General features: G+C 36.1%; 1 protein-coding gene across 11 annotated transcripts in view; it reads right to left on the bottom strand.

Moving 5' to 3' along the window:
- Nucleotides 1-26,503, bottom strand: part of PIK3CB (phosphatidylinositol-4,5-bisphosphate 3-kinase catalytic subunit beta) — a 265,299-nt gene that overhangs the window by 39,366 nt on the left and 199,430 nt on the right. For all 11 annotated transcript variants that reach the window (XM_036877283.2, XM_036877281.2, XM_057498687.1 and 8 more), the window contains 4 exons: nt 26,081-26,180; nt 14,127-14,305; nt 13,316-13,422; nt 12,167-12,245 (listed from right to left, as the gene is read on the bottom strand). In XM_036877283.2, the coding sequence (XP_036733178.1) occupies nt 12,167-12,245; nt 13,316-13,422; nt 14,127-14,305; nt 26,081-26,180 (465 nt within the window). The remainder of the gene's footprint in view (nt 1-12,166; nt 12,246-13,315; nt 13,423-14,126; nt 14,306-26,080; nt 26,181-26,503) is intronic.

Genomic DNA, 26,503 nt, shown 5'->3' with positions numbered 1-26,503 from the left:
ATAGCTTTTCTTCTTCCTTCCTAACTACAACCCTTAAATAGAATTCGTGCCTCATATTGAATTTACCGAGTATCATAATTCTTCCAACTGGTAAAGACACCTCAAGACAAATGCTGGGCGTAGAAGCCACAGGGCATTAATATGCAAAGAAGTAAAAAGCTAACCTTTTCAAACAATAAGGCTTCTCTCTCACTTACCAACTTTACATTTCCCTGTATGGCCCCGGAAGATGACTGGTTAGCCAGAGATGGGTAAGATTCCTCAAGGGAGGAACAACCTAAGACAGGCACAGTCGCAGGGGAGTCATCAGGTGAGAAATTGGGGATCAACAGAGGTGAGGCTTAGAACCTCCCCCCCTATTCTGAGAGAAATCTTCTGCATATGTGGATGTTTTATGGCCCTTGTCTAGCTTGGATTAACACATAGTCTACAGGCACACACCTGATCATCTACATTTGCTCTCTTACAACACTAAACTATGTTTTCTACTTTTATCTTGTATCTACCTACCACTTCAGCATTTTATTAAAAATAATAATAATAAAGAGAGAAATGTGGTATCCACATATAAATCAAGTATAAAAATCAAATGAGTATTCATATTTGAACTGACTGTTTGTAGTTCATAATGCATAAGCAAAACCGAAAGCTTCTGTGATGACTGCCCTTGTACTGTTCACCATGTAACTTATTCACTATGTAAGAATTTGTTCTCCATGTAAGAACTTGTTCGTTATGCTTCAGAAGATTGGAGACTGACGAAAATTAGGCTTGGGGTGGATTAATGATTGTGCATTGAGCATTGACCCCCATATACAGAATTTTATTGTTGTCAACAACCATTTGATCAATAAATATGAGGGATACCCTCACACACACACAAAAAATATATATATATATACACACTTCCAATTGTAAAATAAATAAGTAACCGGGATGTAATGTATAGCATAAGGAATATAGTCAAAATATTGTAACAACTTGGTATGGTGATAGCTGGTACCTAGAATTATCATGTACATAAATGTTGAATCACTGTGTTGTACACCTGAAACTAATGTAATACTGTTTTTCAACTACCCTTCAATAAAAAATAATTATCTAAAAAAAAAAAAAAATAGAGATCAAGCAATATATGGAGACAAATGACAACAACACAAATCCCCAACTTCTATGGGACTCAGCAAAAGCAGTTCTAAGAGGAAAGTATATAGCAATCCAGGCATATTTAAAGAAGAAAGAACAATCTCAAATGAATAGTCTAAAGTGACAATTCTTGAAATTGGAAAAAAGAAGAATAAATGAGGCCTAAAGTTAGCAGAAGGAGGGACAAAATAAAGATCAGAGAAGAAATTAATAAAATTGAGAAGAATAAAACAATACAAAAAAAAAAAAAATCAATGAAACCAAGAGCTGGTTCTTTGAGAAAATAAACAAAATAGATAAGCCCCTAGCCAGACTTCTTAAGAGAAAAAGAGAATCTACACACATCAACAGAATCAGAAACAAGAAAGGAAAAATCACGACAGACTGAACAAAAATACAAAAAATTATTGGAGAATACTACGAAAACCCATATGCAAAAAAACTGGAAAACCTAGAAGAAATGGACAACTTCCTAGAAAAACACAACCTTCCAAGACTGACCAAGGAAGAACAGAAAATCTAAACAGATCAACTACCAGCAAAGAAACTGAAGTGGTAATAAAAAAAACTACCCAAGAGCAAAACCCCTGGGCCATATGGATTTACAGCGGAATTTTATCACACACATACAGAAAAGACATAATACCCAGTCTCCTTAAAGTTTTCCAAAAAATAGAATAGGAAGGAATACACCCAAACTCATCCTATGAAGCTAGCATCACCCTAATACCAAAAGCAGGCAAAGACCCCACCAAAAAAGAAAATTAGAGACCAATTTCCCTGATGAACATAGACGCAAAAATACTCAACAAAATATTAGCAAACCAAATTCAAAAATACATTAAGAGGATCATACACAATGACCAAGTGGGACTCATCTCAGGATGCAAGGATGGTACATTCGATAATCCATCAACATCATCCACCACATAAACAAAAAGGACAAAAACCACACGATCACCTCCACAGATGCTGAAAAAGCATTAGACAAAATTCAACATCCATTCATAATAAAAACTCTCAACAAAATGGGTACAGAAGGCAAGTATCTCAACATAATAAAGGCCATAAATGATAAACCCACAGCGAACATCATACTTAACAGCGAGAAGCTGAAAGCTTTTCCTCTAAGATCGGGAACAAGACAGGAATGCCCACTCTCCCCAATGTTATTCAACATAGTACTGGAGGTCCTAGCCATGGCAATTAGACAAAACAAAGAAATACAAGGAATCCAGATTGGTAAAGAAGTCAAGCTGTCACTATTTGCAGATGACATGATATTGTACATAAAAAAACCTAAAGACTCCACTCCAAAACGATCAGAACCAATATCAGAATTCAGCAAAGTTGCAGGATACAAAATTAATACACAGAAATCTGTTGCTTTTCTATACACTAACAATGAACTAAGAGAAAGAGAAATCAGGAAAACAATTCCATTCACAATAGCATCAAAAAGAATAAAATACCTAGGAATAAACCTAACCAAAGAAGCGAAAGACCTATACCCTGAAAACTACAAAACACTCTTAAGAGAAATTAAAGAGGTCACTAACAAATAGAAACTCATTCCATGCTCTTGGCTAAGAAGAATTAATATTGTCAAAATGGCCATCCTGCCCAAAGCAATATACAGATTAAATGCAATTCCTATCAAATTACCAACAGCATTCTTCAACAAACTGGAACAAATAGTTCAAAAATTCATATGGAAACACCAAAGACCCTGCATAGCCAAAGCAATCCTGAGAAGGAAGAATAAAGTGTGTGTGTGTGGGGGGGGGGGATCTTGCTCCCCAACTTCAAGCTCTACTACAAAGCCACAGTAATCAAGACAATTTGGTACTGGCACAAGAACAGGCCCACAGACCAGTGGAACAGCATAGAGACTCCAGACATTAACCCAAACATATATGGTCAATTAAATATGATAAAGGAGCCATGGACATACAATGGGGAAATGACAGCCTCTTCAACAGCTGGTGTTGGCAATACTGGACAGCTACATCTAAGAGAATGAAACTGGATCATTGTCTAACCCCATACACAAAAGTAAATTCAAAGTGAATCAAAGACCTGAATGTAAGTCATGAAACCATAAAACTCTTAGAAAAAAACATAGGCAAAAATATCTTAGACATAAACATGATAAACTTCTTCATGAAAATATGTCCCCAGACAAGGGAAAGAAAAGCAAAAATGAACAAGTGGGAGTGTATGAAGCAGAAAAGCTTCTGTACACCAGAGGACACCATCAATAGAACAAAAAGGCATCCTACAGTATGGGAGAATATATTCATAAATGAAAGATCTGATAAAGGGTTGATATCCAAAATATATAAAGAGCTCACTTATCTCAACAAACAAAAAGCACATAATCTGATTAAAAAATGGCCAGAGCTCTTTATATATATATACATTTCAGCTTCAGAATAGTGGTTAATTCTGAGATGCAACAAAGACAAATAGGATGAAATTCCTATAAATTAATAGGATCACTTTATCTGCATATTTAATTCCTTCTTTTAAAAAAGAAATACAGAAACATGTTAACATTTGTCATTTAATTGCAAAATGCATTTATTAGATCTGGATGTAAGAAGATAAAAATTGTTGTAAATTATCTTTTATACTCTCATGTTTCAGGTAGTCCACAATTTAAAAAAATAAAATACAAAGAACTAGGTAAAACATGACATTAATCATTATTACCTAGCATAGAAAAAAAAGTATGAAACTGTATGGACCCATATTATATCATGAAACATGCTTAATGTTCTTTTTCTCCTTAATTAAACAAAAAAAAGGGGGTACATGCATCTGACCAACCAGCTATAAATCAGGGGTTCACAGAACCTGGTCCTCAGGTTTGATAATTTCCTAGAATAACTCACAGAGCTCAGGGAAACTTTTTACTTACTATTATTGATTTATTACCATAGTAATAACTGTAATTCTATTCAATAATTACTAATAATACTATAAAGTTTATTATTAATACCAATTTGTATTATTAATAATTATTATAAATAATAGTAATAATTATTAATCATTCTATTACAATAGTAATGAATAATTACTATTTATTGCAACTAAGAAACAGCCAGATGGAAGGGATGCAAAAGAGGCCAAGTATGTGGGAAGGGGCACAGAAAACACCACCACTACCACCATCACCACCTGGGAACCTGCCCTCTGGAATCAACTAGAGAAAAGTTACATGACATGGTGGGTACAAGGGGTGGGCGGAAGAGCCTTTAATCAATACTCAGAAATAATGTCTATTACCACTTTACAGTTTCCACTAACATTTTAGTGTGTCATTTTTCAGTGACTTTTTAGTATAATTGAAATAATTGTATAAAAATACTTCTGAATCTCAGTTATATCATTCAAAACTTAAGATAAGCACTTTCTCTAAACTGTAGCCATCCTCTGTAAACACTATTTTAAAATACCTGAGATTTTGGTTATATGGGAAAGCTAGTAATTTTTAAAATTATTATTCTACTACTGAGCAAATGTTCAAAAGAGTAGTTCAATTATTTTTCTTGTAAATAAAGCAAAGATGAACATCTGTGTCATAAATCTCAGTCCACATTTCTAATTTTAAAGTACATTTTGAAAATACTGAATACAGTACAAGTAAATTTGGTAAGGACAGATTTATATTAATTTATAATGGTATATGAAAATACTTGTAATTTTCTGCATCAACGGTGTCTGTAATAGACTATCATTATCATTTAACAAAATCTTTGCTAGGGAAGAGAAGAGAAAAATGGCAAGAGTAGGAAGATTCTGAGCTCACCTCCCATGGACACATCAAGGCAACTACATGTAATGCTACTCACTCTTAAAACAACCTGAAGACGGACAAAACAGATCCTTAACAGGCAAAGATAAAGAGAAGGCCACACCAAGGAGGGCAGGAGGATCAGAGATGCAGAGATTTTACAGACAAAATCCCCAATACAAACATATTGAGACATACAAGCAGGAGGAGGGTTATCACAGGTATAGACAAGAGGAGAAAGGGGATCAAGCCCTACACCTAGTACCCCCAGTCATGGTGGCTTGCACCAGGAAAATGAGCCTCCATAAAGTCTGGCTTTAAACATTAGCAAGGTTTAACTCTGGGAAAGCCAGAAGAACTACAGTTAACTGAGACTATTCTTAAGAGCCACTGCATTATATCACACAATCTGAGACACAGCACAGAAGCAGAAGTTTGGAAAGGGTCTGAGTTATACGAGGAGATTTCTTGGCTAATTTTAGGATATATGCTGGAAAGGTCTTAGCTAATTTTAGGATGTATGCTGTTAGATAGGGATCTGTAGAGTTTTCTCCAGGAACATAAGCATTGGCAGGCACGATTTTTCTTGTCCTCCTTCAGCCTGGCTGACCAGATGCTTGCTGGAGCCATTTTTGACACTCTCCATCTAAAAGGCTAGTATGCCTTACCATACCTGGTATTTCTCTGGGGACCCACCCAGACAGGAGCCTCTCCAAAGCAACCCCTACACCGCCATACTTGTAAGCAGTCTCAAGTGGACTGACAACCCTTCAAAGCAACTTCTCCAGATAGCCCCATCCACCTATCAGCCCACATCAAGTACAGCAGGGAACTCTCAGCCCTACCAAGGTACCCACGGCAGTTGTAGCAGGTCACTGCAAACAGCAAGCTGAGGGCAGACCCTAACCACCAGTCCACCCCAAGCAGCTATAGTCAGTCAGGCCTTTCAGCCAGCCATGCCTGAGGCACTCCCTGCCCACTGCAACAAAAGCAGCAATAGGAGGGCACATACAGCCCAGAGAAGAGACCGGGGGAGAACTGGCTACTGGGCACCACAGGATGTCTTCTACGAAAGGCCAATACTTTCCAGACCAGAAGACATAGCTGACCTACCTAATACACAGAAACAAACACAGAGATTCAGACAAAAGAAGAAAACAGAGAAATAGGTTTCAAAACCTCAGAAAAAGAGCTAAATGAAATGGAGATTAGCAATCTACCTACCTGATAAGGAGTTCAAAATAATGGTCATAAACATAGCATTGGACTTGAGAGGCAAATGGGTCAACTCGGTAGGAATGTCAACAAGGAGAGAGAAAACAGACAAAAATTAGCCAAAGCTGAAGAATACAATAACTAAAATGAAAAATACACAAAAGGGAATCAGCAATAGATTACAGCATGCAGGAGAACAGATCAATGATCTGGAAGACCAGGCAGTGGAAAGCAACCAAGCTAAAGAGCAAAAAGGAAAAAAAACTATTTAAACACATGAGAAGACAAAAAGGGACCGCTATGACAACAATATGTATAACAACACTGAAATCATAGAGGTCTCAAAAGAAGAAGAGAGAAATGAGCAGAAAGCTAATGTGAAGAAATAACAGATGAAAACTTCCCTAACCTGAGAAAGGAAACACACATTTGATCCATGAAGGACCAAAGAGTTCAAAATAAGATGAACCCAAGAAAGTCCACATCAATATAAATAAAATGGCAAAAATTAAAGATAAAGGACCTTAAAAGCAGCAAGAGAAAAGCAAAAGTTATATGTAAGGGAAATCGCATAGGCTATCATCTAACTTTTTAGCAGAAAAACTTTGCACGCCAGAAGGGGGTGATATGACATATTAAGAGGGCTGAAAGTAAAAAACCTACAAGAATACTCTACCTGGCAAAGGTATCGTTCAGTTTTCCAAAAGCACAAAAGCTAAAGAAGTTAAACCATCATTAACTAACTGGCTTTACAAGAAATGTAAAAGGAACTTCTTTAAGTGGAAAACAAAAGGCCAAAACTTGAAGAAAGAAAATTATGAAAGGAAAAAAATTAACTGGCAAAAGCACATATACAGTAAGGGTAGTAGATTAATCACTTAAAAAGCTATTATGAAGGTTAGAAAATAAAAGCAGTAACGTCAACTTAAATTTACAAAAAATAAAATGATGTAAAATGATATAATATACCTGAAAAGTAGAGGGAGGAATAAAAATGTAGTGCTTTTAGAATGTGTTCAAACTTCAACAACCATCAATATTCTACTATATATATATGGTATTATATATGAACTTCGTGGTAACCAGTAATCAGAAACCTCTGATAAAAAAATGAAGAGGAAGGAAAACAAGCATAACACTAAAGAGAGCCATCAAATCATAAGGGAAGAGAACAAGAGAATAAGAAAGGAACAGAGAAGAAGAAAATCAGAAAACAACTGACAAAATGGCAATAAATACATACCCTTAATAATTACTTTAAATGTAAACAGAACAAATGCTCCAACCAAGACATAACTTAACAGAATGGATAAAAAACAAGAGCCATCAAAATGCTGCCTAAAAGAGACTCACTGCACCAAAAGACACATACAGTCTGAAAGTGAAGGGACTGAAAAAGATATTCTATGCAAATGGAATACAAGAAAATGATGGGGTAGGAATGCTTGTATCATACAAAAACACCATGCAAAACAAAAACTATAACAAGAGTCAAAGGACATTACATAATGATTAAGCGATCAATCTAACAAGAGGATATATGCAATTGTAAATATTTATGTATCCAACAGAGGATCACCTAAATATAGAAAGCAAATATTAATAGACATAAAGGGAGAAACTGACAGCAATACAATAATAGTAGGAGACTCTAACACCACATTTACATCAGTGGATAGATCACCTAGACAGAAAACCAATAAGCAAACAGTGGAATGACACGTTAGACCAGATGGACTAAATATAGAGAACATTCCACCCCCCAAAAAAAAGCAGAGTATGCGCTTTTAAAGTGCACCTGGAACATTCCCCAGGATAGATCACGTTAGCCCACAAAAGTCTCAATTTTTAAGAAGACTGTAAATCATATTAAGCATATTTTCCAACCACAAAGGTTAAGAAACTGAAAAAAAACCACAAAAATATGGAGACTAAACAACATGCTATACAAAACAATCAATGGTCAAGAGGAAATAAAACACCCGGAGACAAATAAAACCAGAACTAAGAAGGAAGTTTATAGTAATACAGGCCAAACTAAAGAAACAAAAACAATCTCAAAAACACAATATAACCTTACACCTGAAGGAACTAGAGAAGAAGGACAAAGCCCAAAGTTACCAAAAGGAAGGAAATACTTAGAGTGGAAATAAGTGAACTGGGACCTAAAAAGACAATACAAAAAAAAAAAAAAAAAAATCAAAAATCAATGAAACTAAGAACTGATTCTGTGAAAAGATAGATTCATCAAGAAAAAAAGAGAAAGGACCCAAATAAATCAGAAATTAAATGTAAGTTGAAACTGACACCCTGAAATAGAAAGGAAAATTAATATGAAAAAGTATATGCCAACAATTAGACAACCTAAAACAAATGGATAAATTCCTAGAAACAATCTTCCAAGACTGAATCAGGAAGAAAGAAAATCCTTGAACAGACTTAATATAACAAAATTGAACGAGTAAGTTAAAAACTACTGGACGAGACAAACAGAATTCCAGGGTCCAGATAGCTTCACAGTTAAATTCTACCAAGCATTTAAAGAAGAGTTAATACTATCCTTCTCAAACTAGAAGAGGACAAAATGCTTCCAAATTCATCCTACAAGGTAGCATCACCCTGATATTAAAACCAACAGACACTACAAAAACATATATATAGACCAATAACCCTGGTGAATATAGATGCAAAATTCCTCAACAAAATATCAGTAAACCTAATTCAACAATATATTAGAAGGCTCATACACCAGGATTAATTGGAATTTATTTCAGGGATTCAAGGATGTCTCAACACCTGCAAATCAACACCTGCATCAATGAAAGGACAAATAAAAATTGTACAGTAATCTCAGTAGATTCAGAAGAAGCATTGCAAAAAACTCAAAATCCATTCATGATAAAAACTCTCAACAAAGTGGGTATAGAAGGAACATACCTCAATATAATAAAGGCCATATAAGATAAACCCATGTTAATATCATACTCAATAGTGAAAAACTGAAAGTTTTTCCTCTAAGATCAGTAGTAAGACAAGGAATTCCACACTCACCACTTTTATTCAACATAGTACTTGAGGCCCTAGCCACAGCAATTAAACAAGAAAAGGAAATAAATAGCATACAAATTGATAAGAAAGAAGTAAAACCATCATTATTTACAGATGTGATATTAAATATAGAAAACCCTAAAGGCTCCAGCAAAAAACAGAACTAGAAAACAAATTCAGTAAAATTACAGTATACAAAATCAATATACAGAAATCTGCTGCATTTCTATATAGTAAAAATGAACTAGTAGAGAAGTTAGTTCTCTTCTAGAAACTATCCCATTTATAACTCCATCAAAAAGAATAAAATACCATGGAATAAATTTGACCAAGGAAGTGAAAGTCTTCTACTCTGAAAACTATTGACATAGATGAAAGAAACGGAAGAAAACACAAATGAATGGAAAGATGTACCATACTCAAGAACTGAAAAACTTAGTATTGTTAAAATGTCTACAATAAAGCAATCTACAAATTCAATGCAATCCCTATCAAAATACCAGTGGCACTTTTCACAGAACAAATAATCCTAAAATTTGTATGGAACCACAAAACACCCCAAATAGGTGAAGCACATTAGGAAAGAAGAAAGCTGGGGGAATCATACTCCATGATTTCAAACTATACAAAGTTATAGTAATCAAAACAGTCTGGTACTAGCCTGAAAAATAAAAACACAGATTAATGGAAGAGAAAAGAGAGTCCAGAAATGAACTCACATTTATATGGTCAATAATCTGTAACAAAGGAGGCTAGAATATATGATGGGGGAAACACAGTCTCACCAGTAAATGGTGACTGGGAAAACTGGACAACTACATGCAAGAGAATGATACTGGCCACAATCTTAGACCATACACAAACATATTTTTTTAATGGATTCAAGGCCTAAATATAAGACCCAAAACCACAAAGCTCCTAAAAAAACATAGACAGTAATCTTTTGGACACTAGCTTGAACAGTATTTTTCTGGACCTATTCCCTCAGGCAAGGGAAACAAAAGCAAAAATAAACAAGTGGAACTACATCAAACTAAAAAGCTTCTGGTCAGTGAAGGAAACCATCATCAAAATGAAAAGGCAACCTACTGGATGAGAGAAGATATCTGTAAATTATGAAGGATTAATATCCAAAATATATAAAGAACTCATACAACTCGAAACCAAAAAACCACAAATATTCCAATTAGAAAATGTGATGACCTGAAGAGACATTTCTGCGAAGACATACAGATGGCCAATGGTCACAGGAAAAGATGCTTATGTATCACTAATCATCAGGGAAATGTAAATCAAAATCACAATGAGTTATCACCTCATACCAGTCACAATAGCTAATATCAAAAAGACAAGAATAGCAAGTATTGGCGAGGACATGGAGTAAAGGGAACCCTCCTGCACTGTTGGTGGGAATGTAAATTGGTGCAGCTAGTGTGGAAAACAATATGGAGGTTCCTCAAAAAATTAAAAATGGAAAGACCATACAACCTGGAAATTCCACTTCTGAGTATTTACCTGAAGAAAATGAAAATGAAAATGAAAACAGTAATTTGAAAAGTACCCCTAAGTGTACTGCAGCATTACTTACGATACTCAAGATAGGCAAGCAACCCAGGTGTCTATCAACAAATGAATGGATAAAGTGTCATGTGTAAGCACACACACAGACACACACGAATATACTCAGCCATAAAAAGGAAATCTTGCCATTCATGACAATATAAATGGACTTAAAGGGTATTATGCTAAGTGAAGTGAGACAAAGAAAGACAAATACAATATGACTCACTCTATGTGGAACCTAAAAATCAAAACAAATGAATAAGGAAACAAACATATAAAAACAAAGAATCATAAATACAGAGAACAAACTGTTGGTTGCTAGAGGGGAAGAAGTGAGAGGAGAGGCAAAATAGGTGAAGGAGTTTAAGCAATACAAACTTCCATAGTCATGAGGATGAAAATTACAGTACAGGGAATAATATAGTCAATAATACTCTAATTTTGGTATGGTGACAGATGGTAACTACATTTACTGTGGTGCATGTAATGTATATAATCGTCTAATCACTATGTTGTACACCTAGAAGCAATATGATATATAACTATACTTTGATTTTAAAACCTGTGCTAGGAAATTGATGATATCCGATTGTTTTTATAATTTGTACTTCTACTTTAGAACTGACAGTGTTCATGTAATCATTATTTTTATCTTGCACAAATAGCCTATATACATTTCTTCCCCAAATATTTATTTCTATGAGCTCTTTAACTAGTTAGGATTATTATCCCCCTGTCCTGTTCATTATGAATGTGTGAGTCGACTTTTAATTTGGTTGGTTGACATTCAAATCTTATATTTTTATGTAGATAAATATATCAACATTGTTTGCCATTATATCATCAACTGCACTTCATCTTAGAAGATCTGACAATTGTTAGTATTTTAAAATTCAGTGTTTCCTTTGTCTTTTGCCATGAAACCTGCCATGTTCACTCTCTAGACGTAACAGCAGTGGCAAGCTAAAAACCCTGAACCCACCTATACAACTGGCTTTTGGGAAGGTAGAGGAATCAATGTTACTAGGCTATGTAGGAAAAGGGGCAGGCCCTTCCATGGCCTTGCCACTCCCACAACCACTACTGCATTCTCTCTGAGAGCACCTTCAAAACCACAGGTTAGAATATGATGCTTGCTTGCTTTGTGTCCAGGATTTACTGGAAGATCAAACTTACTCTTTCTTTGTGGACTCTCCATCACATATGAGTTCTACACCTGCTGAGGTTTCACTAAGATAATGTATTTGAGATTACACTATGAATTGTAAAGTGCTATATAAATATTTTAATGACTATTAATAATAACAGGAGGGAAAGAATTAATAAGAAGCCTTTAAAATTTTGCTGTGGGAGTAACATAATATGGAACAAAAATAAATTCACTAGAAATCTCACCGAAGATCCAGACCAGCTTCTTTCCAGAGTAAATCCATCAAGCGCAGCATTTGGAGTGTCAACATATCCTGCCGTAAATCTAAGAAGAAAAAAATGCCCTGCTTTATTATAAGTTCTTTCCATTTTATAGCTAGTAACTTTGAGATTAGCTAACACAGCCAGAATTAACTAAAACCATTGACAAATGCTGTGTTAATTTTTTTCCTAAAAATTTGAAGTTGAACAAATTTCATTGTGCTAAATATTATGTTTGTTGGTTAGCATGTCCCTGTAACACTATTTCAGAAGTTAACTTCAAAGTATTTTTTTATTGTTTACCTTGTGTAAGCTGCCTTGACTGTATAAGGGCTATAATACTGTTATAACACAGTAATGCTGTATTACAGCATTGACACAACTCACACTGCTAAGTTTTTTCCTTCTTGTTTGCTTTAAGGGATGCACAGGAAGTTCTTAAGGAACACCTAAGAAATTGCACGACGGGTTCAATTTTCAGGTAACAGTAGGCTGTGAAACTGCTTACTTCCACGTAATGATATTCATATGGTCAAATGGGGTTGCATGTCTTCCAAAAAACTATAATTTCTTTTTAAAACAGTTGTAAGCATATATTATGTTTAACTCCTTTAATAAACTCAACATATAGATGCTGTAATCCTCATGGACATTAAGATCTTTAAACTCCATGAATATCTTGTGACTTCCCTGTAATCACGTAACTAACAAGTGGTGCCAACAATGACTGCCTTCTGGTTGGTGTGATTACTTCAGAGGCATTTGCTTTATTAAAGTACAAGTCAGTAACATATTTTAATTAAAATACAAAATTATGGCAGCAGTATCAAAATTGTTATTACTGACATGGAATGATGTATATATAACTGAAAATATTCTCTTGCTTTTTTTCACAAACTTTTTGACAAACAAGTAGACACATTTTGTAAGAAAAAGAGGAAGGTTTATGAGAACGATATACTTTTCCTAAGAGGACAAAAAAGGGACTTAATGACATGCCACATTCAACATAATTACCATTGATGACTACCTTTTGGCTACCATATTACATATTTACACATCACCTTTCAAATAAAGCAAACTGAAAAGAAATTAAGAATGCTAAGGAAACTGGCACTGTAAAAACATACATACCATCACCATTTTTGAAAATCACTCCAACTGAATCCTCACCAAACTTGTTGTTGTACACAAGCCACAAAGGTTTCATTTTGGAATCCATGTATTTACACTTTTCAACACTGAAATCAAACAAGGGGAAAATTAGCCCACTTTAAAGTAAAGATACGGCAAGGGAAGATAAGGCTTGGAAAAACCCCTTACCTATTCTTTTTAGATCTGCAGAAGTCAGTACCAGACTATTTTCTCTTAGTAGAAAAATAATCAGGTGATAGCCTTAATTGGCATGCAGTAATGCCAGATGGGCTGGATTGAAATTAGGAATATTAGGAGCTCATTTCTTAAAGAGGGATCAATTTTGAATACCAATATACTAAACATCCATTATTATTTTTGTAGGGAATGAAAAAGTGACAGTTTTCCAAATTCATTCAAGATCTCATTTCCAAATAGGAAAGTTAATTAGTAAATAACCTGTGATGGTTACTAACATTTTGTTTACATAGGATTTTCAACTTTTAGAAAACAGAAATAGAGAAATTTTCCTATATAGAATAATATTGAACACAAATTTCATTATATACAATTAAAAGATTAACCTGTAATACCTTCAGTAACACCACAGGTAAATTTAGATAATAGGCATACATCCTACAGAACACAAGAATAACCTTTGAAGACTTTAAGATTTTCCTTCTTTACTTATATTCCACTTCCTAGGGCTAACAGCTGGCCCTACTCTCCCCCAAGGAAGTCATCCAGAAATCCTTCCTACATTGCTGTTTTCAGGGAGATTCACTGAGTACAGCACAGACAGTCAACTTACTAGAGTTCTGAGAGGATGACACATGGGTTCAGAGGTGACTGTAGATCAGAGAGTGCTTCCCGGTAAGCATTCTGTTTTAAACAAGTGTGCATGGCTTCTTTCCCTTTGGCTCTGTTTAGCTTCATTGCATTCAGTTTGATTAAACTATTTAAAGTTTTTAACTTATTAAGTGCTTCAACCTGAAAAAGTAAGTTTCCCCATCATGAAAATTCATTTATTGTCAAAACTAATACAAAGTATTATAATATTAAGTGAACATATTCATCAATAACCACTCCCATCCTCACCCTGACCCACAAATACATGACAACCAGCTACAGTAAAAACTGTGTTTGGCTTGTGACAAAGATAAAAGAGAATAAAAAAACTTATTTTTATCACTTGTTAAATACATTTTTTCCAATGTCCTTTATGCCTTTTCTTAATGAAATCTTATAGAGAAAACTGAAGGGACACAGTCTGTAGGTAAAAAGTCTGAAACTTAATCTATTCAGAACTCTGCAGCTCAACAAATAATAGAATTTGCATCACAATTTATCTGAACTGCTCACTCCAACTGGCCAACTCCATAGTGTAACAAGAAAATCTATGTACAAATAACCCTGGGGTCCCCTCACACTGAACCTTAGTATCTACTTGTTGCACTCTTATATGACATCTTCTCAGCATATTCACTTTCCATGAATACTACAGCTGAAATGTATAATAAAACAAATATGAACAAGGACAGCAATATTTGCTGTCCAAGTCTAAATTACATTTTATAATGAGGTAACTCTTTCAGAACTTACGCAAATAAAAAAAAAGGTAAGTAGTACAAGGTGAACCATCAATAGTGAGAATCAAACCACTATGTTTAAAAGACAATTTTATTGTTTAACAACTAAGTGTCTTTCCCTGTCATATCATGTAATATTTCAAAAGACACAGTCCTGGCCAACCATAAATCATAAAAAAGAGTATTTATCTTCATGTCATTAAAACTGAAAATAAAATGATAAAAACAGAATACATCAACATATAAACAGTATATAACAAGCATAGAAAGTATTGTCCACTGAAACACGAAAACCATGGCTTAAATTTCCATGAACAAATGATTTATTTTACATCTTCTATACCACTAAAACGCTGTAAGGATATGAATTCAGGCATGCAGTTTCTACAGACTAAAGGCTTGCTCACAAGAAACTGGGAAAGTTCTATGTAGCTTGGTGATAAAACAGAGATGGTTGAAGTTTGCCAAGTAAGTTGGCCATTTATGAAAACCACAGACACTCCACTTGTCAACAATTTCAGGAGCTGTACAAACTGGTGAAAACTGGTGAAAAGGGAATCAGCTGAAAACTAGGCTATGCAAACAGGAACTTTTTGGAGTTATTTCAAATGTGAATTGCTTTCGTATTTGTACAGTTGCAAATTTTCAGGCCCCATCACTGATACCCAATTCCTGGAACAGGGTCCTAAATGCCCACATGGCCATAAGACAAATACTATTGAGTGTTTCAACACCTTGTCTTTTTTAGAGGCTTACAGTAATAGTAAGAACTGCCATGTAAAGGGTACAGTCTTCCCCTTGCTGCTCACTAGTAGAGAAAAAAAGAATAAGGTGATCATACATATGTCACATGTTTGCTCTTATAAAAGTCAAGCTGAGTTTTCCAGAGAACCAAGAAAATGTTCAGTGTGGTGTGATTATACAAGTGAGGTCAAAGACATAGGGGCCTCATCTAGCCTTACAGACTTCGATAGAGCTTGGATTTTATTCTCCATGCAATGAAAATCACTGCAGGGATTTTCAAAAGAGAAATGACATAACACATCTACATTAAAAAAAAAATTACTTTATCTGCTGGGTAGAGAGAATGGAGTGTAGAGGGCAAAGCCAAGAATAGAAACAAAGGGCACAGTTTAGCAGGTTAATGAAGACATCCAGATGAGAAGATAATGGGTTGGACTAGGCTGGTAGCCATGAACACAAAAGACACTGATAGGATATACTTAAAAGGATTATAAAATTAAGGGTACTAACAGTATCTATCCCATATTGTTTTGAAGAATAAATAGCTCATAGTAAGTGGTGAATAAGTATTAGCTACTATTACCTTAGTTAATGGCTTTCCAAAAGGAAAGAGGGTCAGATACAGTTATTTTAACAAGCATTGAAAAATATACAAGAATCATCTATGGAAAACAATGGGAGTTACTCTGGCAATGAAGTTAAAAAATGTAATAGAACTGAAATTACTATAGCGATCTGATAGCCAAATAAGGTGGGGCACCAGAGAGGTAAAGGAATGATCAGAAGGTTAAGAGCAAGTTAACACACGGCCTAAGAATGAGACAGGTTATGATTAGCAAGTATAGTGTGGTGGTGGGGGGCACAGGGAGGGCTGTGCAACACAGAGAAGACAAGTAGTGATTTTACAGCATCTTACTATGCTGATGGACAGTGACTGTAAAGGGGTTATGGGGGGGGGACTTGGTGAAGGGGGGAGCCTAGTAAACATAATGTTCTTCATGTAATTGTAGATTAATGACACCAAAATAAAAAAATTAAAAAAAAAAAAAAAAAGTAAGATGCCATGTGTGAGGAAGGCCTGTCTGAGGCCAGGGAAAGGGCTTATTGATTTTTAGAGATTCTGCCCAGCTTGGAGAGTCAGTCTTTAAAAAACAAAGGTCCCAAGAGGGGGACCTTTGCCATGAGGAAAAAACTATGTACCAAAAAAAATAAAGCCTGGGAGACAATTTTTAATGCTGAAGAAAATTTTAACTAAGTGGACTGAATATACTACTTTTAGATTGTACCTACTAGATGAAACTACCTTGGTAATACTCACTAGTCATATACAGCTTATGGTCTGATGTTCACACCATGACAATAATAAACACCCCAGAAGTAAACCCTCAGGACACATTTCTCTAACATGCACCCACTGACCTAGACATACTTAAAGTGAAAATCCCTGTAGTACTTTCATCAGTGCCAAATGACACCTGAATTCTATACCAGACTGAAACTGATTTCTCCCTGGCTTACACAAAGGTACCTATGGCCTTTTCCTATGGTAACTACACATTGGGGAAAAGGAAAGAGCACAACTTTCAGAGGCTTTCTGAACACTGGCTCTGAGCTGACACTAATTTGAGGAGACCCAAAATACCACTTTAGGTACACCAGACAGAGCTGGGGACTTAGGGACGTAAAGTTTACAATGGAGTTTTAGCTCAGATCAGTTCATAGTGGGCCCAGTGGGTACCAAACCTGTCCTGTGGTTACCTCTCCAGTTCTGGAATGAGTAATTGGAATAGATATACTCAGCAACTCCCTATTCTGGTTCCCTATCTGTGGAAGGCTACTCTGGTGAGAAAGGCCAAGGGGACATTATTACACCTGCCTCTACGTAAGAAAACAATACACCAATGAGTCCATAGCATCTTACTAGACTGACAGATGGTGATTGCAATGGAAGGTGGTGGGGGAGCAGTGAGGACTTGATAATATGGGTGAATGCTGAAATGACAATGTTGTTCATTTGAAAACTTCGTAAGATTTCATATCAATGATACTTTAATTTAAAAAAATACACCAAAATGGGATTGCATTCCTGAAGTGACTATACTGTTTAGTGCCCTCATCAACTTGAAAAACACAGGGGTGGTGATTCCCATTACATCCTCATTCATCTTGCCTATTCAGCCTATGCGACAGACAGATGGGTATTGGAGAATTACAGAAGATTATCCTATTAACCAGGTAGTGTACCAGATGAGGTAGCTGGTATGCAACTACTGATTTGAAAAATGCTTTTTTTCTCCATTCCTGTAAAGACCACCAAAAGCAGTTTGCTTAAGTTGGCATAGCCAATGACATACTTTCACTGTTCTACCTCAGGGAATATATCAACACTCTGTCCCTATGTCATAATTTAATCTATAGGGATCTAGAAGCCTTTCCCTTCTGCAAGATAACACTCTGGTCCATTACACTGATAACATTATGCTGACTGAAACCAGTAAGAACTATCAACTACTCTAGACTTAAAAAAATTTTTATGTCAGCAGGTAGGAAATGAATCCATCAAAAATCTAGAGTCTATCTCAGTGAAACTTCAAGGGCTGAAGTGGGGTAGGGCATGCTAAGATGTCCTTTCTAAGGTGAAGAATAATTTGTTGCTCTGCCCCTGCTACAAGCAAAAATGAAGCACAACACCTATGAGGCCTCCTTGGATTATAAAGGCAACATATTCCTCAGGTGGGTATGTATTCCTCTTTACTGTGTGATCCAAAAAGCTGTTAAGTGTTTGAATGGGGTCCAGGACAAGAGAATGTTCTGCCACAGGTTCAGACTACCAGGCAAGCTGCTTTGCCCCCTTGGGTTGTACGATCCAGCAGACCCAACGGGGCTTGAACTGTCCGAGGCAAATAGAGATGCTGTTTGTAGCCTGTGGCAGGCCCCTATAAGTAGCATCATAGCATAGGTCCTCAGGTTTCTGAAAAAAAATACCCAACAAAAAATGCCTGCCACCCCTTCCAGATAACTATTCACCTTTTGAGAAACTAACAAAAATCTCTTTTGAGAGATGGAATATTTAACAACTGGCCACCAGGTAACCTCTCAAACTGCACCACTGTCATGAACTGGGTGTGATCTGACCCATCAGGCTGTAAAACAGTGAGCAGAGTGGCGCTCCATCATCAAATGAATAGTGGTACATACAAGACTGGACCCAAGAAGGCCCTGAAGGCAAAATGAGTTGTATGATGTGACCCAAATGCCCATGGTTTCCCATTCTTGCTATACTGTCCTCGCTCTCTTCCAGATTGCACCTATGGCCTTATGGAGAGTTTCCTACAATCAGATGACATAGGAAGAGAACACAAGCATTATTTACAGATGATTCTACAAAATAGGTAAGCATCATAAAAAGTGGACAATTGTGGTACTACAGCACCTTTTTGGAACATTCCTGAAGGAGAGTGGTGAGCGAAGGGAAATCCTTCCAGTGGGCAGAACTCTGGGAAGTACACCTACCTGGTTGCTCACTCTGCTTGGAAGAAGAAATGACCCTAAGTATGATTATATACCAGTACAAGAGCTGTGACCAAAGTTTGGTTGATGATCAGGGACTTAAGAGGAACATGATTGGAAAATAAAGTGACAAGGAAATTTGGGGAAGAGACCACCTCTATCACCACCCAATGGGGCTCATGAAGTGGCAGGGATGGAGGCTATATATGGGCTCAGCAACAGGGATCTCTACTCACCAAAGCCCACCTAGCTGTGGCCACCAAATGAGTGCCCATGTGCCAGTAGCAGTAACCAACACTGGGTCCCCAATATGATATCATCCCCTGGAGTAGTCAGCCAGCTACCTGGTGACAGGTTGATTACAATGGACTGCTCCCATTATAGAAGCGTTAGTGTTTTGTTCTTGCTGGAATAGATGCTTACTCTGGATACAGATTTGCCTTCCCTGCACACAATGTTTCTTCCAAAACTACCATCCATGGATTTAAAGAACACCTTATCCACAGTCATGATATTCCATATAGCACTGTTTTTGACAAAGGAATTAATTTCAAAGGAAATGAAGTATGGCAACGGGCTCTAACTAATGGAGTTCACTAGTCTTATCATGCTTTCACCATACTGAAGTAGCTGGCTTGACAGAACAGTAGAATGGCCATTTGAAGAATGAGTTACAGTGCTAGCTAGGTGACAATACCTTACAGGGCTGAGATATAGTTCTCCAGAAGGCTGTGTATGTTATGAATCACTGTCCAATATATCATGCCATTTTCCCCATAGCTAGGATTCACAGGTCTGGGAATCAAGGTATGGAAATAGAAGTGGTATCACACACTACTACACCTAGGAACCCACTATCAAAATTTTTGCTTCCTGTTCCTGCAAACTTGCATTCTGCTGGCATAGAGGTCTTAGTTAACAGAGGGAAGAATGACTCCACAAAGAACACAACAATTACATTGAACTGATGTTAAGACTCCTGCCCAGCCACTTTGGGCTCCATGTGCCTTTGGATCAACAGGCAAAGAAGGATATTATGGCACTGGCTAGAATGGCTAACTCTCACTACCAAAGGAATATTGGCTTACTACTTCAAAGCAGAGATAAGAGTTTATCTTGAATATAATCTATTAGAATTACCATGTCCTGTGATAAAGAGCAATGTAAAATTACAAGCCAATCCAGGTAGGACTACTAATAGCCCAGATCCTTCAAGAATGAAAATTTGGGTTAACACAGGAGGTAAAGAACCACAGCGAACTGAGGTGCTTGCTAAGGCAAAGGGAATACAGAACGGGTTAGAAGAAGTACTGATAAATACCAGCTATGACCATGTGACCAGTTATAAAATGATGACTATCATGAGCAACTCCTCCTTATTTTCTTAGGAATATGTTGTTGGTGTGTTGTGAGTATATGCTATATCTATACAGATATAGATGAAAATGTAGATATATGCAGGTAACTCATTTTGTTGGGCTTTGCTTTATTGTGCTTTGCAGATATATATCAAATGTACATCACAGTGGTTCAACAGTCCCTCTCCTCCCACCCCATCCACTCCTCTCCCCCTTAGTAACCACTAGTCACTTCTCAGCGTCTATGAGTATAATGCTGTTTTGTTCCTTCTGTTTTGCTTTATTTTCATATCCCACAAATAGGTGAAATCATATGGTATTTGTCTCTCTCTGCCTGGCTTATTTTACTGAGCATAATAACCATCTGGATCTATCCATGTTGTTGCAAATGGCAGGATTTTTCTTTTTATGGCTGAATAATATACCACTATGTGTATGTACCACCTCTTCTTTATCCATTGGTCTACTAATAGACACTTAAGTTGCTTCCATATCTTGGCTACTGCAAACAGTGCAGCGATAAACATAGGGGTGCATATGTCTTCTCAAATCAGGGATTTTGTTTTCTTAGGGAAAATTCCTAGGAGTGGAATTATTGGGTCAAATGGTATTTCTATTTTTAGTTTTTTAAGAACTCCATACTGCTTTCCACAGCCACTGCACCAATTTGCAGTCCCACCAACAGTGTAGGAGGGTTCCTATCTCTCCACACCCTAGCTAGCATTTGTTATTTCTTGTCTTTTGGATAGTGGCCATTCTAACTGGTGTGAGGTGATGTCTCATTGTGGTTTTAATTTGCATTTTCCTGGTGATTAGCCATGTGGAGCATCTTCTCATGTGCCTCTTGGCCATTTGTATTTCTTCTTTCGAGAAGTGTCTCTTCAGGTCCTCCACCCATTTTTTGATCATGTTATTTGTGTTTTGGGTGTTGAAGTGTATGAGTTCTTTATACATTTTGGATGTTAACCCTTTATCAGATGAGTTGTTTATGAATATTTTCTCCCATACTGCAGATGCTTTTGTTCTGCTGATGGTGTGCTTTGCTATAAAGAAGTATTTTAGTTTGATGTAGTCCCACTTATTCATTTTTTATTTTGTTTCCTTTGCCCGAGGTGATGTGTCCAGGAAAAAACTGCTCATGTTCATATTCCAAAGAATTTTGCCTATGCTTTCTTCTAAGAGTTTTATGGTTTCATGACTTACGTTCAGGTCTTTGATCCATTTCCAGTTTAGTTTTGGGTATGGAGTTAGATAATAATCCAGTTTCTTTCTGTTAAATGTAGCTATCCAGTTTTGCCAACACCAGTTGTTCAGAGGCTATCTTTTCCCCACTGTATATATTGATGGTTCGTTTACCATATATTAATTGACCATATATGCATGGGTTTATATCTGGGCTCTCTATTCTGTCCCATTGGTCTATGGGTCTGTTCTTGTGCCAGTACCAAATTGTTTTGATTACTGTGGCTTTGTAGTGGAGCTTGAAGTCAGGGAGTATAATCCCCCCAGCTTTGTTGTTCTTTCTCAGAATTGCTTTGGCTATTTGGGGTCTTTTTGGTTCCATATGAATTTTAGAGCCATTTGTTCTAGTTCATTGGAGAATGCTGTTGGAATTTTGATAGGGATTGCACTGAATCTGATCAATCTCCTTTGGGAAGGATGGCCATTTTGACAATATTAATTCTTCCTATCCATGAGCCTGGGACAGATTTCCATTTGTTGGTGTCTTCTTTAGTTTCTCTTGTGAGTCTCTTGTAGTTTTCAGAGTATAGGTCTTTCACCTCCTTGGTTAGGCTTATCCTAGGTATTTTGTTCTTTTTGATGCAATTGTGAATGGAATTGTTTTCCTGATTTCTCTTTCTGCTAGTTCATTGTTAATATATAGGAATGAGACAGATTTCTGTGTATTAATTATGTATCCTACAACTTTGCTGAATTCAGTTTATTAGTTCTACTAGCTTTTTTGGTGGATTCTTTAGGATTTTCTATGTATAATATGTCATCTGCAAATAGTAACTTCTTCCTTACAGATTTGAATGCCTTCTATCTCTTTGTATTGTCTCACTGCTGGAGTTAGGACCTCCAGTACTATGTTGAATGAAAGTGGTGAGAGTGGGCATCCTTGTCTTGTTACCAATCTTAGAGGAAAAGCTTTTAGCTTTTCGTTATTAAGTATGATGTTGACTGTGGTTTTGCCATATATGGCTGAGGTACTGCAATTTTTACAAAGTGAATGCTTGTGGCAACCCTGTGTTAAGCAAGTCTATCAGCACCATTTTTCTGAAGTATTTCTCACTTTGCGTCTGTGTGTCCCATTTTAGTAATTCTTGCAATACTTTAATATTCTTGCAATAAATAACATTTTATTATTATTCTTGTTATGGTGATCTGTGATCAATGACTACTACTGAGAGTTCAGATGATGATTAGCATTTTTTAGCAATGAAGTACTCTTTTTAAATTGAAGTATCTTTGACATACAATCTTATGTTGGTTTCAAATATACAACACAGTGGCTCAATATTTACCCATATTATCAAGTCATCACCCCCTCCAGTGCAGTCACTCTCCATCAACACAGTAAGATGTTACAGAATCATTAGCTGTATTCTCTGTGCTGTACTACCATCCCCATGACCACCCTATATTGTGATTGCAATTTATTGTGCCCCTTATCCCCCTCCCTCTCCCCTGCCACCCTCCCCAACTCGTGCTCTTTGGCAACCACTAGTCCCTTCTCGTAATCTATGAGTCTACTACTATTTTGTTCCTTCTGTTAGCAATAAAGTATTTTTAAATTAAGATGTGTGCATTTTTTTAGACATAATGCTACTGCACACTTAAAAGAGACTTCAGCACAGTATAAACATAACTTTATATGCACTAGGATGCCAAAAAACTCATTTGACTTGTTTTACTGCCATACTAGCTTTACTAAAGTGCTCTGGAACGCAACCCACCATACCTCCAAGGTATGCTTTTGTATAATAAATGCCTTTGTTTTCCTCCCATTCTTATTCCGTTATCATTTAATTTAAGATGTACTGACTTTATATCATAATACTTAAATGTTGTTAATTTTACATCACAGTAAGTGATTTGTAGAATATAAAAGAGAAGAATAAACACCACTCAAAGACATTCCTCTTATAAGAAAGAAATTAGAACATTTTTTACTGTACTTAAGGAAGTGGTACCATGTTAGGCAGAATTTTGACCTTGCTGGTGTCTTCATTTGGAGATTAAGTATAGTTTAAGGTGGTGCATAGGGATACCAATTTAACCTGTGACGGTTAATTTTATGCATCAACTTTACTGGTCCAATGGGTACCCAAATATTTGGTCCAACATTACTCCAGGTGTGTCTGTGAGGATGTTTTTACACAAGGTTAACATTCAATCTGTATACTGAGTAAAGCAGATTGCCCTCCTAACTGTGGGTGGGCCTCATCTAAACATGAGAAGTCCTGAATAAAATAAAAAGGCAGGCCTTCCTGACAGGAAGAATGAACTCTTCCTGCTTGACTGCCCTGGGCTGGGACATCAGTCTTTTCCTGCCTTGAGACTTGAACTATAACAACAGGCCTTTTTCTTAGGTGTCAAGCTTGTCTGCCTTTGCACTAAGCTTACATAATATTGGCTCCCCAGGTTCTCAGGCCTTTGCATTCCAACTGGAACTACACCATTTTCTCTCCTGGGTTTCCAGATTGTTTGACTGTAGATCTTGGGACTTCTCAGTCCCCATAATCACATGAACCTATTGTTATTGATTAATAAGTATCAATCTTACCTCTCCCTTTACATAAGAGAATGAGAGAGCTTGTTCTCCCTCTAATATACACACACATACATCTTACTGGACCTCCTTCTCTGCAGGACACTAACTCTTCATCTAGCTAACAACAACTACACTATCAAAATCCACCACAAGTGTCACCTCCACTGTGAACTCTTCCCTATTGCTCTAAAGCATGTTATGTGTCTCTCTTTTGTGCTTCCTTATACTACCATTATAACACTTCTATCATAATACTTAAGCACTGCTTTATATACCTACTTTATGGAATAATATAAACTCTTTGATGACAGCTACATAACTAATTTGACTTCAAATCACAACATCTATCACAAACCTAGCATATAGTAGGCTATGAGTAAATGTTTATTAAGCCATTAAGAAAATCCTTTGTGTTAGGTTAGATACTACTCAAATCAGGAAAAATTACTGCTAGAGAACAAGAGCATATTATTGCTATTTGCCAATGATGGACTCCAGCATGAAGCTAGAGTACAGAGTTGCTTTATTTTGATGGCAGAAATGCTTTCATTTCACCCTTCAGAGGTCTAAGAACCTGCCAACAAATCAAGCATGGGCCATGGTTAGGCTTCTCATTTGCAAGCAAGCTATTAAAAAGCCATTGGTTTTTCAACTACTTAACTGTATAAATCAGGATAATCTCCAAATATATATATATATATATATATATATATATATATATATATATATATATATATGAATAATTGGATGCCGAAGCTACAATAACCTGTAATTTTGAAGTCCCATGTTTAATAGAACAGCTTAATAGTTCTGTTTAACAGCTTATGTTTTGCTGTAGCTTCAAAAATACATTTATACTGATAAAAACAACACTGCTGTCTATTTTATATATTGGATCTATATTGAAGTTTCGATTTTAAAAAGAGAGTTGTTGATAAAAGGTTTGAAAACTCCCAGTAGAGTAAAAAGAACTCTAGTTTTATAGGTGGACAGACCTAAATCTGAAACTTATTCCTATTAGTTAGTAGCTGTGGATTTGTAGGCAAGTTACTTAATCTCTTAGAGCCTCAGTTTTTCCCCTTGTTAAATCCAGAAGCATTGGTAACTACTGTGGCACATTATTAGTAGAGTAAAAAAACATATTTAAAACACTTGCATGGTTGCTGGCATATATTAAGCATTTAATATCTGACCTATTAATATCATAATATCTCATCATATGCAGTGACTAGAAAATGAGGGCCTGGGAAGAAGTGGGACAACAGATGAATATTGCAATTACAAGCATGTACATATTGTTTGAAAAAGCAGCTTGAGGATTCTGAATTCTTTAAGCTATAATGACTGTGGACTTAGGTGTCAAAATATCTGAGTCTAAAACAAATAACAGAGCATATGAATCATAAATACTATACTAACTGGAAAGAGTAATTCAGGAATATGAAAAAACAAGGTATGAAGATTTTATGACCTTTGTCACCATCACCATGAAACCCAATGTTAAGCATGTCTAAATAGGTATTTTCTACTAAAATCTAAGGCACAGTATTAGTGTAGGTACTCTACTATGAGGAATCCTGACTCATTTTTCAAGGAGCATTCAATTAGCATTCTCCTGAGTTTTTGAAACTTCATTTCTTGATTTAAAGATTTTAGTAAACAATATATTAATCAGGTTCAGTTACTGAAATCGCTATGAAACCAAGTGATGAGAGAAATTGCATATAATAAAATTTATCAAATACCACATCACAAATTGAACATGAAGATTAAAACAAGCTAATACCTGCTTGGAAAGCACTTTCATGTGCCCTACACTTCCCCGGCAGTATGCTTCAAGTATGACACCAAACTGTACTGAGATAGCAGGAATGTGTACTTCTGACCTGCAGAAAGTTAGTAATATGAAGATAGTTTATTTATCAAACACTTCAGAACACCAAATAAAAATATACTTCTTTCTTCTATTACAAAATTAACTTATGATGTCAATGAGGAACACACCATTTTGTGCATAATTATTAGTGGGACGGTCAACTTTCAATTCTTTAAACATCACACTTCAAGAAGATTTTATAATTCTTTATTCTAAGAAATCTGAACAATTTTCACATGTCACCTCCTTTGCTTTGGAAGTAAAATGGTAATATTACAAACTGAGAGACAATTAAGTGAAACACAGATATCTGACTCAATTTTTTTTTCACTT

The sequence above is a fragment of the Manis pentadactyla genome, chromosome 1 (assembly GCF_030020395.1).
Source record: "Manis pentadactyla isolate mManPen7 chromosome 1, mManPen7.hap1, whole genome shotgun sequence".
NCBI classification, from domain to species: Eukaryota; Metazoa; Chordata; class Mammalia; order Pholidota; family Manidae; genus Manis; species Manis pentadactyla.
This window is presented reverse-complemented; position numbering and strand designations above follow the sequence as displayed.